This window comes from Terrapene carolina, unplaced genomic scaffold, assembly GCF_002925995.2.
Source record: "Terrapene carolina triunguis isolate 2854851 unplaced genomic scaffold, T_m_triunguis-2.0 Scaffold234, whole genome shotgun sequence".
Classification (NCBI taxonomy): Eukaryota; Metazoa; Chordata; order Testudines; family Emydidae; genus Terrapene; species Terrapene triunguis.
The window spans coordinates 4,820,251-4,836,950 of NW_020664585.1; the positions used below are offsets into that span (position 1 = coordinate 4,820,251).

The 16,700-nt window shown below is 46.6% G+C and overlaps 1 protein-coding gene across 1 annotated transcript in view; it reads right to left on the reverse strand.

The window, feature by feature from the left end:
- Nucleotides 1-15,389, reverse strand: part of RPH3A (rabphilin 3A) — a 72,327-nt gene extending 56,938 nt beyond the window's left edge. The window contains exon 1 of the mRNA XM_024196117.1: nt 15,307-15,389. Coding sequence (XP_024051885.1) covers nt 15,307-15,383 — 77 coding nt within the window. The 5' untranslated portion in view covers nt 15,384-15,389. The remainder of the gene's footprint in view (nt 1-15,306) is intronic.
- Between the last annotated feature and the right edge of the window lie 1,311 nt (nt 15,390-16,700).

Sequence of the window (16,700 nt, forward strand, 5' to 3'; positions counted from 1 at the left end):
TTGACACTTAGCATCATAATTCGATATTGAGTGATAAGCTCTGCATAAAGCCACTCTTTTCCTCCTGAAATCCAGGAGGAATCTTCTGTGGGTTGCAGATAGTTGACAACCAGCATATCTAAAAGGCTGCGAGCCCAATCCTGCAATGTACTGAGTTCCCCCAGCAGTCTTGTCTACACTAGGGACATTTTTAGAACATTTCCCTCGTGTAGACATGGCTCAGGAGTTGAAAGTGCACAGCAGCCCCCGCGAGGAGTTCAGGCCCAGATTTAAGGCATTGCAATGGTAAGTGCAGCAATGCCAATTCATTTAGGAGTCTTAAAATCTCCTAAGTGCCTAAATCCCATTGACTGTCAATGCCTAAGTGCCTAAATCCCTTTAGGAAATGAGATTTTAAGACTCGTACATCAGTTAGGCATCGCGAAGCTGAGCACAGCAACATCTCAACACCTTTAAAAATCTGGGCCTTTGAACTACACACCCTAATTGCAAGAGAAGCCAAAGTGTGGGAGTCACTATAATATCCAAGTACAAACTCGGAAAAATGCATTCCCGTAGAGCTACACAGTTCAAGGGAGGAAGAAGACAGCACTCTCTGTTTGCAGCTATATTACATGTGTCTGTGGGGCCGGTCTGAACATTTTCGATTAAATGAAATTGTGTCAAAATATGCAATTTCCTCAGAGCTGGAAATGTTTCAGTGACGTCCTCATCAGCAGAAAGGTTTTTTGGTTGAGAGAAGATGTGGTGAGAGATCCCGATTCATGTCCCTGCTCTGTCTGAATCAGAGCGATCTGGATGAAAAAACTCTGCTCTAAATTAGTTGGAGCACAGACATGAACGAGGCGCTCACACACAAATGGTTTTGTTTTCACTGCAATGCAGAACAAAAACAGAGTTGGAAACCTCAAAAGTTGCTGCGAAATAGAGTTGTCGTCCTCTAGTCAGCTGTAACCCCATGCTTGGTAGCACGTCCCAGATAACCTGTGCGCTGCCTTGAATATTTACCCCATCATACATCACTACACAGCCCTAGGTAACACATTTACCTTGGGGAAAAAACTGCCTTAAAAAGAACACTAGAGCTCTGTCTGAAATTCACCGAAGGAACAAAATCTAGGCTTAGGGTCAACCCCTTAGAGATAAGAACTGTCATTTATTTTACTTGTATTGATTCCAGAGGAGTTTGACAGTCATCTGCTGTTACGATGACAGAAACACTTACGAAATGGTAAATGTGAAAGTACTATTATCACTAAACCCACTTCCTCTAAACATTCTCTTCCCCAGCTCCGAATGCTCAATAACGTCCAGCCAGAAGACGTGGCTGCAGAATTCCTCCTCTGATTTGCAGGATGATTTGCTAAATATGTTATGAAGTTACCTCAGTCCCCATTCCTCTCCATTCCAGAAACTTCAGGCATAAAATGGGGTTGTTCGTTTATTTAAAACAGCACCACGCCGCCAAAAGAAATCCTGAGCAATTCAGCCCATTCCCCCAGCATAGGAATGTAATGAGATGGAGGGAACTCAGGATTCTAAAGGTTTAAAAATCCTGTAGAATGGAATGGGGGGAAAGAAGGGCAACATTTCAGTCACTTTCAAGGGGACTTCGGCACATTTGAAAATTGCACACCAAACCAATAGGATCCGGTAGAAATTGCTCTCAAAACCTATAGAAATGAGACTTAGATCCCTGGTCTAGAGTTGTCCAAGTGGGATTGAAAATTCTATCGAAAGGTTCCCGTTCTCTGTTACACTCTGTGGCACTTTGCTCTGAAGGTCCTGCCCTCAGAGCTGAGCCATTTGTCCTAGTCATGGAGGGAACTTCTGGAAAAAAACACGTCCCGCTGTTGAGTTACAGGCTGGGTCCAAACGCACCAAGTCAAGGAGCGCCGCACACAGGCACAGGAATCTGCGTGCACAGAACAACTGGAAGGATCGGGGTCTTAGGGTCAGATTTTCGAAGGTCTCTAAGCACCAGAAGATGCAGCTAGGCGCCTAGTGGGATGTTCAAAAGCGCCTAAGCAGCTAGAAACCTAACTCCCATTGAAATCCCTTGGGAAGAGTCACCCTAGGCACCTACCTGCATATTTTGGCACCTATATACCTCACTAAAGGGCCAGCTTTTCAGACAGATGCCCTGATCCTGCAAACACTTACCACATACTTACCTTTCAGCAAGTTGAATAGTCCCATTGAAATCAATGGGACTTGAAATTAAGCACATGCACGTTTTCGCATAAGGGCCTAACTCATTACGCTTAACTCTCCATCACTAGATAGACTGAAGGCACCAATTATAGACTGAAAGCACCAATTATAATGTGATGTTCCACGTTAAATCAGACCAAGTTTCCCTGCTGTTTCTGACAGCTGTGAAACAAAAAGCGAATAACCTAAAACAAAAATCCTCACACACACACACACACACACACACACACACACTCGCTGCCCTGCTTATGTGTAAAGTGAATCCTGTTTGCTGCTCTTTGTACCGAGCGTGTACGGGAGGGCAGCATTGTGACGGATTGTTGCACACTTCCCCCTCCGTATCACCCACAGCGATCTAATGCGTGTGAGCTATGGATGGAAGACTGATACCGTGAAGGGGAAAGAGACAGAAAGAGACCCAAGAGCATTAAAAATATAGGGGGGGGGGGAAGGAAGTGGTAGACTTCTTTTAATTTTAGGTCCCATAGGAAATAACTTCAGTTACAAAAATTCCCATAGCAACTTCATAGCTCCCAGCTAAAGTAAATACCCCCCCCCCCCCCCCACTCCCCCCCCCAATCTCCACCCCCCCCCCCCCCCCGAGTTACAGCAAGCCTTTGTCAAACATCTTTCCAGGCTGCTGATATATTTATTTATTCCAAACTCACTCCAGTCCCAGGCTGACTAGATCTGACTAGCCCCAGCTCAGCCCATGCTCCCGGGCCAAACTGACTCTTCCAAAGCCAGGGCAAGCTTTATAGCTCCAGAATCCCGCCTCCAACAAACTCCAGCCAATCAGCAACCACTCTCAGTGATGGCCACTCCAACACACAAAGCTACTACCCAATCTGCGCGCTAACGTGGCTCTGTTATGTTAGAGACAGGGGTTCCTGTCCCAGCTCTTCTTGATGTGAGCTTGTGCAACCCCTCAGTTATGTTACCTGTGAAATGGGTGAATGCTAATTAGCCTCCAAAGTCACAGTAGGAGACCCCAGCTAATAATGAGGGTTGTAAAGGGCACAGAAATATTAACGAGCAATCAGCGGAAGAGCTGGGACAAGAACTCTGAGCTTGCAGTTTAGAGCACCTTCCCCTAGATTACAGGAGATTGATGTGGGGATGGACTGTCCTCTCCACTCCCAATTTTGCTTCCCGAACATCATGCAAAGACCTACAGTAGGGGCCAGAGTTGGGTTAATCATGATAGACCAGTCAGATTTGGCAACACCGATTCCCATCGTGGAAACACACAGTAAATGCATGAGGGTTTGGCACACCAGTCCCAAAGTCTGTGAAAGACATGGATGGACAGAAGCTGTGCCACACTAACCAGAGGCCCCCAGTTATTTAATTTGGGCTTTGTAATAAGTTCTTCGTGCTGAATTTATTTCAGGCTGCGCTGACATCATGCAAATAGATCTTTGCCTTCCAAACGCTGCCTAAAGGTGTTTTCAGAAGGTCCCATTTTTAGCTTAGCAGGTCCTTCTATTGCAGTTTGCAGATCACAAAAAATAAATTTAACAGGGGTGTGGTGACAAGTAATTTATTGCCAGTAAAGATTAACACTTGCAAAGAGGAAAAAAAATAGGAGGCCTGTTTCATACAGAGAAAAGCAATTTCCTTTCCAAAACTATTTCCATAATTTCAAGTTAAGCAAATGATCCAGTTACATTTTATACACTATTCTTTTCCTTATTTGTCAGCTAGACTGTGCAACACCACAATGGCCTCCTTTTCTTGTCAGATATGATCCCTGCACACAAAACATTTCATTATGTTTAGATTTTTCTTAATTGTTATCCTTAACATTTCAAAACATCCCATTTGAAACAAAAAACTGCTTCCAAGTGATTGTAGTTTGTAAACTTATTAACTACCATGTTAGTTCTGTATAGATTCATAGATTCTAGGACTGGAAGGTTCTGCACAGAAAGAGCTAACTAACCACTAAAATTGCTAATGATGGGAGTAAGTGGACTTTTAAGAGAGCGGTTAAGATCAGAAGTTTGTTCTCTAGTTCCCAGTTCACGTGCTGGTATCGCATCAGGAGAGATTACAATTATATTCCCTTTCTGCACAGCAATTTCCTAGGCAAGCTGCTTCATTGTGTTTGCAAAATAAACAAGCACAGATTCATCTCTGCGTTGGGGGTGGGCGGGAGGGAAGGTCTACAAGGAAAACATCTGTCAACATTTTATTAAACATTCCACTGCCTACATTGAATTTCAAACCCTATTATAAAGCCATGTATTGTAAGCACATGGACGCATCATACTTCAGGAATCTCGGCCAACTAGTCAGTTAAAGTGATGGTCCTATTCGACCACTTAATGGAGAGTGAATAATCCATAAGATGTCCCGAATGATCCTACAGAACTTTAACACCCCATTAGGGAGCCCACCATTTTTCTTGCTTGAACTGTTAATGCCCTTCTAGGGAGAGATATACGCTACACGTTATCCTCCAGTTGGGAGAACAGACTTGAAGGCTGATGGGCACAGTGCAAATATTACTGATCCCCAAGCCCAAGTGCAATCAACAGGAGGTGCACAGCTCAGGTAGCAAGATAACCAAGGCTGAATTCAGTCTCAGGGCCTGCTCAGCACACGTTTGGTACAGAACACACCTGGATTGACTGGCAATGGAAAACAGGTCGCTGATGGGTTCTTCCACTGAAGGGCATGGTGCTGCTGCTGGCAAACCACTCAGTCAAACTAGCTGCTCTTTACTTATTTAGGTTTATGACTCCTGAGGGCATTCTGCGCCAACACATTAAAAATTCTGCGCCAAAAAATTAAAAATGCTGCGCACAATATTTTAAAATTCTGCAAGTTTTATTTGTCAATAAGTAAACGCAGAGGCTCCAGCATGACAGTGCACAAAGGGGGGAGATCACCCTGCAGCCTCCCCACCCCCGATCCCGGGGACACGGACTCAGTGGTGAGGCTGCATTTGACACAGCACAAGGCCTGGACCTGTCCCAGAAACACCCTGGGGCCCTGCCCCTCTGCACCAGGCGCACGGCAGGCAGACAGGCTCAACCAGGGAGGATCCAAGTGTGGAGGGGCTCAGATCTGGATGCACAGAGGCTCGTTGGATGGGGGGCGGGGTTCCAGGTGCAGGAGCAATGGGACTTTGCAGGAGCTTCCATGTGAAAGTGGTTGGGGCTCAGCAGAAGGGTCGGGGTGCTGGGGGTGTGGGACTTGGTGGGGTGGGGGTCTGGGTGCAGCTAATTGGGGGTCAGTGGCATGGGGGTCTGGATGTGAGGGCTCAGGGTGGTACAGGGGTGTGAGGCTCATCAGGGTGGGGGTTTGAGTGCAGGAACCTCAATGGGGGTGGTCTGGGTGCAGGGTGGGGGTCTGGGTGCGGGGGGCTCCAGATGCAGGGGTTGAGGTTCCATGGGGTGGGGTTCGGGTAAGGAGGGCTAGGGGTTCTGGGTGTAGAGGGTGAGGCTTGGTGGGGCGGGGGTGAGTATGGGAGGTCCGGATGCCTGGTGGTTGGGCGGATGGGGGAGCAGCTCCCCATACAGTGACCCCTCCCCTCCACAGCTGAGGAGCAATGGGGGCAGGAAGCAGGGGAGCATGCTGAGCTTCCTGCAGCTGGGGGAGGTTTCTGGGGGTGGGTCTGACACAGCCCTAGCCACTCCTTGCAGGGGAAGAGGAAGGAGCCACTGGCTGGGGTGTCCCCAGCCCTGCAGTGATTTACCTCGCTGACGGCTGCTCCAGATGCCTGAAATGATGTACCTGCACAGCTAGGGAGTGGTGTGTGACTGCTCTTGCAGCTTCCCTGTCAGAAAGTCATTTTTCTGCGGGGAAGCAAAGAAATCTGCAGGGGATATTAATTCTGCGCAAGCGCAGTGGCGCATAATTCCTCCAGGAGTTGTTTATATGGGACATGGAGAACAGAGAGCACCTAGCCAGGGCTCCAACTGCTTTTGCCATCACTGCAGCCCAAGCAAAACTGAAACCTATTAAACCTCCCAAAAGCACCCTACAAACAGCTACCACCAATGCACCCTTCCTTCCCCACAGCCCTGGGGAAAGAGGTGCACTTTGCAGCCCACTGTGGAAGGCAACAGCCGTGGGCTATTTCAAGGGGCAAGAGGCGAATCCCACATTCATTGGCTCTTAAAGACAATACTTTGGCAGCTGCTTCCTCCCCGTTAGACCGCTGGGACTCTGCTCAAGCACTTCCACTGACCATGGCTACAGCTAGGGTTGGCCGTGCCCCAGAACTTCTGTTCCATGGGAAGTTCTGACATTTTTGATTCTTTCCAAGCTGCATCGGAATGAAAAGCTGAAAATTTTTGATATTTCCAGTGGAACAAAAATTCCAAAAAAACCTCCAGTTTGGGATTTGACCTTTGATAAGGTCAAAAGTTTCATTCCGATAACGTCAGAGCATTATACAATTATTAGTTTAGAATGTAAAAATCCAAACAAAATGAAACATGACTGAAATGAGAAAGCTGCAACAGTTCATTTAGACTTTTTCCGGTTGAAATTAACACGTTCCTGCCAAACATTTTGATTTTGACTAACCAGCATTTTCTAATGGAAAACTATTCCATAAAAACAAAATAATTTGGCTGGCTCTCCCTATGGTGGTAGAGCACAGAAAAAGGCCGTCTTCTCAGGCAGCCAGGCCCCCAAGCCGCTCAGGGTACATCTATCCCAGAATAAAGGACCCACTGCATGGCCATGGCTGGCCCAGCTCAGCTGACTCAGGTTTGCAGGGCTCAGGCTGGGGGGCTAAAGATTTCCATGGAGACATTCGGGCTCAGGCTGCAGCCCAGGTTCTGGGACCCTCCCCCTTTGCGAGGTCCCAGCACACAGGGTCCATCCCAAGGCTGAACATTTACACACAACTTTTACAGCCCCTCACCCTGAGCCCCTCAAGTCCGAGTCAGATGGCCCAGGCCAGCCATGGGTGTTTAACTGCAGTGTAGACATACCCATAGGGCTCTATAGGTCAAAAAAAATCACTGCCTCGGACTCCCCCCTGCAGCCAGCCGGTCTGCATAGAGCCCAGAGCACTGTGGCTAATAGCCATGTATTGGAAGCTATTTATTTTTCCACTGTGATGGGAGTTGATACGTTTCCTCTAGAGATGGACCCAAGCTTTGATGTTTGGATCAGGATCTGAACAGCCCCAAATTCCAAGGGTATCTGGATCAGGGGGATGGTTCGGTACATTACAAAGAAGGGCCAGATCATGTCAACATTTGGAGGGATTCAGAGCCAGGATTTGGGCTCCACCCATCTCTTTGGTAACCAAGAGCAGAACCTTCTAGATTTCCTGCTCCCTCCAGACCCTGTCAGCAGGGTCTCACTGGTGCAAATCTCCACGAAATGGTTAGTGTCTCTTATCACACGGCCACAGCATGCAACCCAGCCCCTTGTCTCAGCCTTAAGACTTCAAATAACTCTCCCTGTCCCATTCAATTACAGAAGGCAAGAGCAGGAGGATTGCTCAGCTGAGCTGCCTGCAGTCTAGGGGGATGACAACCCAGAGCAGATTGCGAGGTAGCTGCAGCAGCAATACAAATTGCTCACACCCTCCGTGCCAACGGAGGCAGAATGAGCAGCTGCCGACATTCTGTATGGTGCATAAGGGGAGAGTGGGGAGGGGAGACAGACTTCTATGAATTTATAATACAAGAAAAACACAGGAACACACTCTTCCTAGTCCAGCCCAGAAGCAAAGCCATGATAGACATTTTGCAGTTCATCAGCAACTATTTCCATAAATCTTGCTGAGTTGCCACGTCCTCTCCGTTTGTGAGACCAACACAATCAGCATACTGGTGTTGCGTTAGCGGCCAAGTTCTGCTGAGCATTTCTTATCCAATCAATACAGAAAGTCTTTATTTTATGCCCTCTTCAATGATGCACTAAATATTCCACTGAACTTCTTCATTAATAAAACAGAACTCCCAACAAAGGCCCCGTGATGGAGTCTAACCAGAGTTTCTAAGACTCGGGGGGATTTTCAATCCTGTGGTCCCCAGAACACATTTTCCCCCTTCTGCACTATTCAGCAGAATAGCTAAGGCCCCTATGAGAAACACAGCAGATTATGCACTCGCGAGGGAGGGACATCAATTACACAAACTCTGCATATGTGCTGCTGAAGTGCCTGGCAAATCAAGGCAAGCTAACCTCCTTACATCAGGACAGGCAGGATAAAGCTATGGAATTTACAAGTGCCATTGGGAGAGGAAAATAAATACGAATTGACTGCCCTTGAGAACACCAACAGCTTGCCAGGAAAAAAAAAATAGTACAGTAACTCTTCCTTCTTGCCTACAGCTAGGGTTGCCAGGCGTCCGGTTTTTGACCGGAACACCTGGTCGAAAAGGGACTCTGGCTGCTCCGGTCAGCACTGCTGACCGGGCCGTTAAAAGTCCAGTCAGCGGCGCAGTGGGCTAAGGCAGGCTCCATGCCTGCCCTGGCTCCGTGCAGCTTCCGGAAGCGGCGGTATGTCCCTTCGGGCGGCCCTACGGTGGAGGGGCCAGGAGGCTCCACGTCTTGCTCCCACCCAGATCTCCTGCTCCACAGCTCCCATTGGCCAGAAGCCGTGGCCAATGGCAGCTGCAGGTTCGGCGTCTGCGGGCAAGGGCAGCGCATACCATGCACCGAGCAGAGCCACCTGGCCCCTCCGCATAGGAGCCGCCCGGAGGGACATACCGCCGCTTCCGGGAGCCACCTGAGGTTTGCACCATCCAGAGCTCCCTCCTGCACCCCAAACCCCTCATCTCTGGCCCCACCCCAGAGCCCACACCCCCTCCTGCACCCCAACCCCCTGCCCCAGCCCAGAGCCCCCTCCCACACTTCAAACCCCTCAGCTGCACCCCTCAGCCTGGAGCCCCATCCTGCACCCCAAACCCCTCATCCATAGCCCCACCCTAGAGCCCACATCCCCAGCTGGAACCTTTACCCCCCACCCCACACCCCAACCCCAACCCCCAGTGAAAATGAGTGCGGCTGGGGGGGAGTGAGTGACGGGGGGTGGAGTGAGCGGGAGCAGGGCCCTGGAGAAGGGGCAGGGCACAAAATTTTGCACACTCAAATATTGACACCCTCCCCACCCCAACTTTGGGAAGAGCTTGAGTCAAACTACAAAATTACAGGGATTCAGATCCTGGGTTTGGGCTCAAGCCCGTGCCTTGCTGTGGGGTACCAAGCACTCATTTTTACACAAAAAAAGTAATTCCGGCACCCAAATGTGGGAGCTGGATGGCCAGCTTCCTGACCCGCACATGCAAAAAACAAACACAAAAAAACCGGAGTTTCTGAGAATCCAGAATCCTAGCCATGAACAATGTAGTAGCTGCCTATGAGAATTTGCCATGTCAAGGTTAGGAAATTTCAAGTAGTCAAAGGCTGCACGTAGGCTAAATCTGCACGTCAAAGGCTCCTCCAGCACGCCAACAGAAAACAATGGCTTCATCGGAAACTTTACAATCTACAACACTGGAAATCGCCCATTAAGAAGTCCCTCCATAGGCAAGCCCCTGTCTTAACCAAGTAGTTTAGAGTATCTCCAGGTAACTTCCCCTACAATTGTACGGGACTGTGGCATAGGCGGTCTGGCCTAGCAGTCACAGCTGGACTGAGGTCTGGCCACCAGGGACAGGAATCCCTAGGCTGGACTGGAGGCATCGCAAGGCCAGGTCCATAAACAAGAGCCAGGAGATGAGGTGAAGTCAGGCATTCAATCTGTGTGGCTCCCCAGGCCAACCACTGGGGTTAAGTAGGGGCACTTGGCCAATCAGAGGGTCACAGGGTACTGTCACTCTGGGTCTCATAGGCGGTACTTCCTGTGGCACCTACTCTTCACAGTGCTCCCTGGCTGAGTCTCTGTATGATCTCCTGGTGGTGCTGTGGGCATATCAACTTCCCCTAGACTATACAGAGATAGGTTCTAGTCCCTGGGTCCTTGTTTGGCTGGCTATTGACCCATCTCTGCTAGACAAGTGGGGCCTAAATACTGCCCTGACTTACATGCTGTACAATCTCGACCCTCGCAGCTCCTTTGGGCAGGCTTCTCTACTAACGCCTGCAGTTCCATAATGCAGGAGACTCAAAGCTGGGCCAAGTGTATTTCATCCCAGCCTTGAGAAGAAAGGCTCTCTTGGGGGTTTACAAGGGAAAGGCAGCAAGAGGGCAGGTTTCCCTTAGATTAAGGACATCTAAGGGGCATTGCCTGTCAGACTGCAGGGGTTGCTCCTGGGGGCATGGAGAGGGAGGTGAGCCCTGTAATTCTACAGCCGCTCAGGAAGAGCTTTGTCGGTGGAGATGTAGGTCTAGCTCCTCCTGCCATGCATCTGAGAGAGGACGGAGCCAGGTGAGGAAAGGGAACAGAGAAGAGTAGGGGGGAGGGATAGCTCAGTGGTTTGAGCATTAGCCTGCTAAACCCAGGGTTGTGAGTTCAATCCCTTGCAGGGGCCACTTAGGAATCTGGGGCAAAATCAGTACTTAGTCCTGCAAGTGAAGGCAGGGGGCTGGACTCGATGACCTTCCAAGGTCCCTTCCAGTTCTAGGGGATAGGATAGCTCATTCTCCTCTCACACCAGAGTTGCTCCGTTCACCTTCACAGAGTTGCACTGGGTTTACCACCAGTGAAAGGAGACCCAAGGTTTTTGAAACCACTATTTGGAACAAGGTTCTCACAACTTGTAGGCTGCAAAGCACTAAACAAAACCAAGCATTCATTTACAATCTTAAATGAGACTGTCCCTAGATTCTCTACGAGTAAAACCTTCCAGTGCATGCCAGCACCCAGCAATCCCAAAGCAGCTGTTTGTGTATTGTGTGCTTTAATTCAATAACTGCTTAGGGACTGTATCCGTGTGAAAGTCACGAGCAACGTTTAATTTAACTACAGGGCAGGCAATATTTCATTTCTAGAGTCAAGGGCTGATTTTGTTTTTAGCTCCATCCTAATGGGTCTTCAGCCACTCCCCACGAAATGTGATACAAGGTGGGTAAATTAGCAGTTGCATCTGAATGGTTTAGCGACTATGAAAACGTGTAACGTAGACGGCAAGTGTTGGAAGCATCCAAGTAGTTTTTGAGGGATAAATATGATGTTTCTCTTTCCAGATGAGCAGTGCTGGATTTCAAATGTCTGATTTCTTCGTAACGTTCTCGCCATGGATATGAAACTCTCAAACAAGTATTTGTCAACATGCCACTAAGGAGATTAGGCAACAGTGATTTACAATTTGTGTTTCAGATACACACCTACTGAATCGAACCGATTCATATAAATAGATGACTGCAACATAACAGCTTCAAGCAGGAATCATTTCTATTATTTCATGCTCCCTACATAGCAGCAGCTGGAGCTCCAAACAAAGACAGCATGCCAGGGAGCAAAATATTGTGTGTCTATATAGCACAAATTGTTCTTACTACTGCTTGCAACATGTGAATTGGACACTATGTTCCCTATTCTCACGTATGGGCTGTAGGATCCTGTGCATTACCCAGGTATAACAAGTAAATGTCCACTGCTCATTTTATTCTATTTCTTTGTCAAAACTGCCTTGGCTAGGTCCTGCGTTAAAGTAAAGCACGATCAGAATGGCAGATTGAGCAGCAATTTAGCATTGCACTACCGTGGAGGAGAAGGGGTCTTGTTTTTAGAAGGTCTAAGGCGTATTGACCCCAGATATCAATGTGGCATGTTATTACAAAGGGTAGCTTACCCCATAGATTGTGGCTTGTAATTAGTTAGGGGCGGATTCAAAGCCCATTGTATTCAACGAGACTCTTTCCACTGACTTGGATGGGCTTCACTTCCGACCTTACAGGAGAAAAGCACTAGGAACAGGGAGACAAGACAGTGGCAAAAATGTCTTGGCGGCTGCTAATACTGCATGCAGTTCCCCTGCAAATGCAACAGTGACTCAGCTGATATTTCTCCAATCAACACCACAGGATTAAGTAGGGGGTTCACGGTCAAATTGTTGTGCCCCAGGCTTGACTGCGTGAGCCACATCAGTCATTCATTGACAACACTGCCTCCGAGGCAGCCTGCCCCCGCACCGCCCGAAGGGTGAGCACCGCTGCATTGGCACACGCTTCTTCAGTCCGGCCCCTGGCATTAACTTCTGCAGGGCAAATTGTTTTAAATAAATAATAACCCACTCACAGGGCGTTTCATTTCTGTCTCTCCCCGCCCTAAGGGCATCACAGAGGCTCATTTGTGCAAGTGGAACCCTAGCTAATTCAATGCATTTGGGTTAGTTGTGTTTGCCCTTTTGCAGTGATTCGGGTGTTTTAAGAGAGAATGGTTCTGATCCAGATCTCCTACCCGTGTAGAGCAGGGTGATCTACACTGGCTTTAGTGGAGCTGCTCCTGATTTACACATAGGTGAAAGGAGAGGTGGGCCTTTCAGTTTTACAACTCCGCTAGGTCAGAAATGCTGGCCAGAGATTCCCCTCAGAAGAGTGCTTTCTCAGGAAACACTAGAAGATTGTGTGTCAAGGGGAATAAATCTGGATCCCCTCCAGTTCAGATGGTTCAGCTCATCTCACCGCAAATGCCAAGAAGCCAAGATCGTTTTTCATACAGACGAAGATAGAAAACAAACAACAACAACAAAAGACTAAAAATTTGCTTAAGCAATTCTCTTCATCCTCCAGCCAGCCATGCAAGTTTGCCATTGGGGCTGCAAAAACAGTCTCCTCTGTAGCTCCCACCATCTGGAACAGCTTCCCTGTATCTCTCTCATCAACTCTGCAGGCTAGGTCTTCAGCTGATATCAATCAACGGCAGTCAGAGAGCCACACGGATACACACCAGCCAGGGATCTGGCCTGTCATCTCTCTTCAAATCTCAGCTGAAGACCTCACTTTTTCTCCCTGGCCTCTGCATGTTCATTTTTCTCTACCTGTGCTATTATTTAATGCAGTTATTAGCTCTTAGATCTGTAAAGTGCCTTGGCATGCAGGATGTACATAGTACAGCTTGGACGTATGCCCAGTAGAGTTGCATTGCGCTACTGAGTGAGGGGACAAAGCAGAGACATTTGGGAATGCTGTGGAGCTTTTTGAAAAATTCCCTGAAGTTGCTTAAAATATAGGACTTTTTCCAAAGCTGTTATTTTTAATGACATCTCGCCTTGCCTTTGAAGCCCACAAAAATGCCTCTGGGTTTCAAGCAAAATACAACAGAGCAAGAAGCAAGCGGGATACTTACTGTTCCTTTTCACTGCAGGAAGGCATACAAAAAAAAGAGAGGGAATAAAGATTAGGTGAGAGAAACAATGACAACAACTCATTCTAGCAGCAGTAACAGCATTTCTTGTTTCAGCCGTGATTCGAACTGACAGTTTGTCGCTCTCTCGAGACCGTTCCCATTACTCCTCCAGAACCCGCTGCGGAGAAGCAGGCGGCTGAGCCCAAGCTCAGGGCAGGCGTGAGTCATCTGGGGCCTGCACACACACCCCCACACACTCACAGGAGAGCCTACACGTTCTCCTTGCTGTCCCCAAAGACCCCGCTGCACAGGAAATGGCAAATGCATCTCAGGCACTGGACCATGATGGCCATGGCCCTTAGCAATGGCAGCGAGGAAAGGAACAGGGACAGGTTGTAACTGCTAAAGAGAGAAGTCCAGGATTTTACTTAGGGCCTAACAGGCCTGAATTTAGGAAAATGCAGACCTAGCTCCAAACACCAACACCAACCTATGCAAGAGGGCCTTGTATGGTTCTGAACAAGCCCTGAATCGAAATACTGCCAAGCTCTGGCGACCTTTAGATCCAGATTCTGTGTAGCCATGGTCCCATCTCCTCTCATCAAGTCCTATCAACCTTTAACTTCTGTTTTCTCTCGGCAAATCTTTCCATCCTTGCAACAGTTGATTATTTTGACTGCAGTACAGATTCTTCCATAAACAATTAGCACGACATGCTGTCCTAGAAATTACTCAAGTCATTCACGCTGATCTTCGAGGCTCACTTTCCCAACGCAGTAGGTTAATACAAATCAGTGTTTCCATCATAAACTCTTTCTCCCCCTCCTGCCTCTCCCCCCACACACACACACTTAAAAAAAATGCTGAAGGTTAGAAGTTGCAAACGAACTCGGCTAACAGGTCCGAGTCTTTCTTGGAAAGAAATTTTTCATGTGATCTCCTAGCCTGGGGAAGATATAATTAACACCAGTTCACCTTTTTCTTTTATAAATAGAGATGGCTCCCTTTTCTGAGGGAGTGAGAGATCAGGTATGTAGAACAATGTCATTTATATGGCTCTGAGCTCTGATCAGCAAACAATTTAATTTCTGATCAACTCGCTACAGAATACAGCGAGCTCTGCAAATGTCAATGATATCTCAACATTAGAAAATAAAAACAAATCCCTGATCTATTTATAAGGGATACATCACACATCCATTCATTTAAATTATTTGGATTTAATTCCAGAGCAAACTGACTGGCTTGATTGTTATTTTTTTATTTATTAAGGTCTGGTAACAAATGGGATTCACTAGCACAAGACCTGTTTGGATGCATCTAAATTCCATGTTCACCAGAGACACACAGGGTATGCTTGAAGTGTGAGGATTTGTTGAAAACCTCATACCGTTGTTGTGATCCACACAGCTCCATCAGTGCTGACAGTGGTAAAAGTGCCAATGAAGACCAGGCCCGGGCATTTTAACCATCATATGAGGTACTCCTGTTCTGAGCAGACTTCGGGGACATGCTTGTACAAGCACCAGCAACCAGTCTATATTAGTGCTTCCTCCATTGATAGAACTAGTAGGAGATTTTCACAGACAATTCAGCATGGTCAAGGCCACTGTGTCAACTTCCTATTTCAATTGCAATGGTAAACCCAGAATAACACCATCCATTTCAAAAAGTACTGACACCAAGGTGATGGACACAATACAAGAATCTGGATTGACAGCTGGAGTTACTTGGGATTTACATTGGTGTAACAGAGTAGAATCTACATCGATTAATCCAATTTTGTATGTAAAAAATGTCAAATACATTTTTATAGCAATACGTTTTTTAGCCACAAACAATCTTAGATTGACAAACAAACAAACAAAGAATTCCCTTACTTGGCTCTGAGGGACATCGGCCTGTCATTTGGACACATCCACCGATCAGTACTGTTGCCAAACATTGTGTCTGTCATGGCTGACTCTTGAGGCTATCTGGAAAAATAAACAGTTTGCAAGTCACCAGTAAGATAAAATATTGGATCATCTTCCTCTGTCAAGTTAAGAGAAGATACAGGAAATTCAAACAGGAGAGTCTTTAAAAATAAAATAAATTAAAAAAAAAGGGTATTTTCCCACTGAACATTTAGATATTGCTGATGCGTTTTCTGTCACTCTAATCCACAATAAATCTCACTTTGGCACATAAATATGTAATGTAGAGCCATACTGAAATGAACCCAGCAATGCTAATTCTTCCATAAATCTGAAAAGATGGTTGGAGATCTTGTTCATACAGGATGATTCCAGTTCTAAATGGCCTCTGTAACAACATCATGAGAATTCACTTTGCACAGCTTAGGCTCCAGATGATAGTTTACGCCTTGGCTGTGTAGCCACTCATGAGATGGAAAATTTAAGAGTTTCTGATTTTAAAAAATAGATGAGGGGGGGAAATGGTTAAAATATTTTTGGCTAAGTTTGTTCTAAGTTAAAGGAAGGGGGAAGAGATGGAATATCAGTTTCATCCACAGTCCAGGTAATGTGTATCAACAACACTACCCTCTAGACCGGGGTGGTATTTCCAGGCAACAGAAGTGTTCATAGTTGTGTGTGAGGAACAGCATGTCCAGCTCCCATTAATGATTCTACTTTGCATTAGACACAGGTGAGAACTGGATTTTTCCATTTCATGAGAAATTCCGTAATTTTGAATTTCTCCATTCTGAAATGGAAAGGAAGCAAAAGAAACTGAAATTTCCTGTGAAATGAAATTCAAAAATAAAAAATAAATAATTTTGAGACTATCAAAACATTGATAAAATCGAAACGTCTCATTCCAATTTAAACGTGTTCAAAACTTCTTGCAATTTTTTTAATATAAAAAATGATTTCAATTTCAAAATGAAAAACCAAACCCGCTGTTCTGAAAGTGTTGAAATGGCTTGTTTTGACATTAGAAAAACAAAATGAAATGAAGCGTTCTGGTAAAGAAAATGTTGTCAAAAATATACTTTTCTTAACTTTTCAGTTTTGATGAAAATGGCATTTTTTGTCCAAAAAAAAAAAGTTAGATGAAAAATTCCCAGCCAGTTGTCCCTTACACCTATGAGTTTGCACAAGTTGAACATTAGTTTCCTTTTTCCTTGAGCAGAGACCTGCTTGCCAGTCCTGCCAAAGCAAGCCACAGTATGAGGCGAATAACATAATATAATCTACCATATACTCAGGTAATGATCTGGGACCATCAGATTTGCTCTTCCCATTCATCTTTTCTTTTTAATCCACGGCAC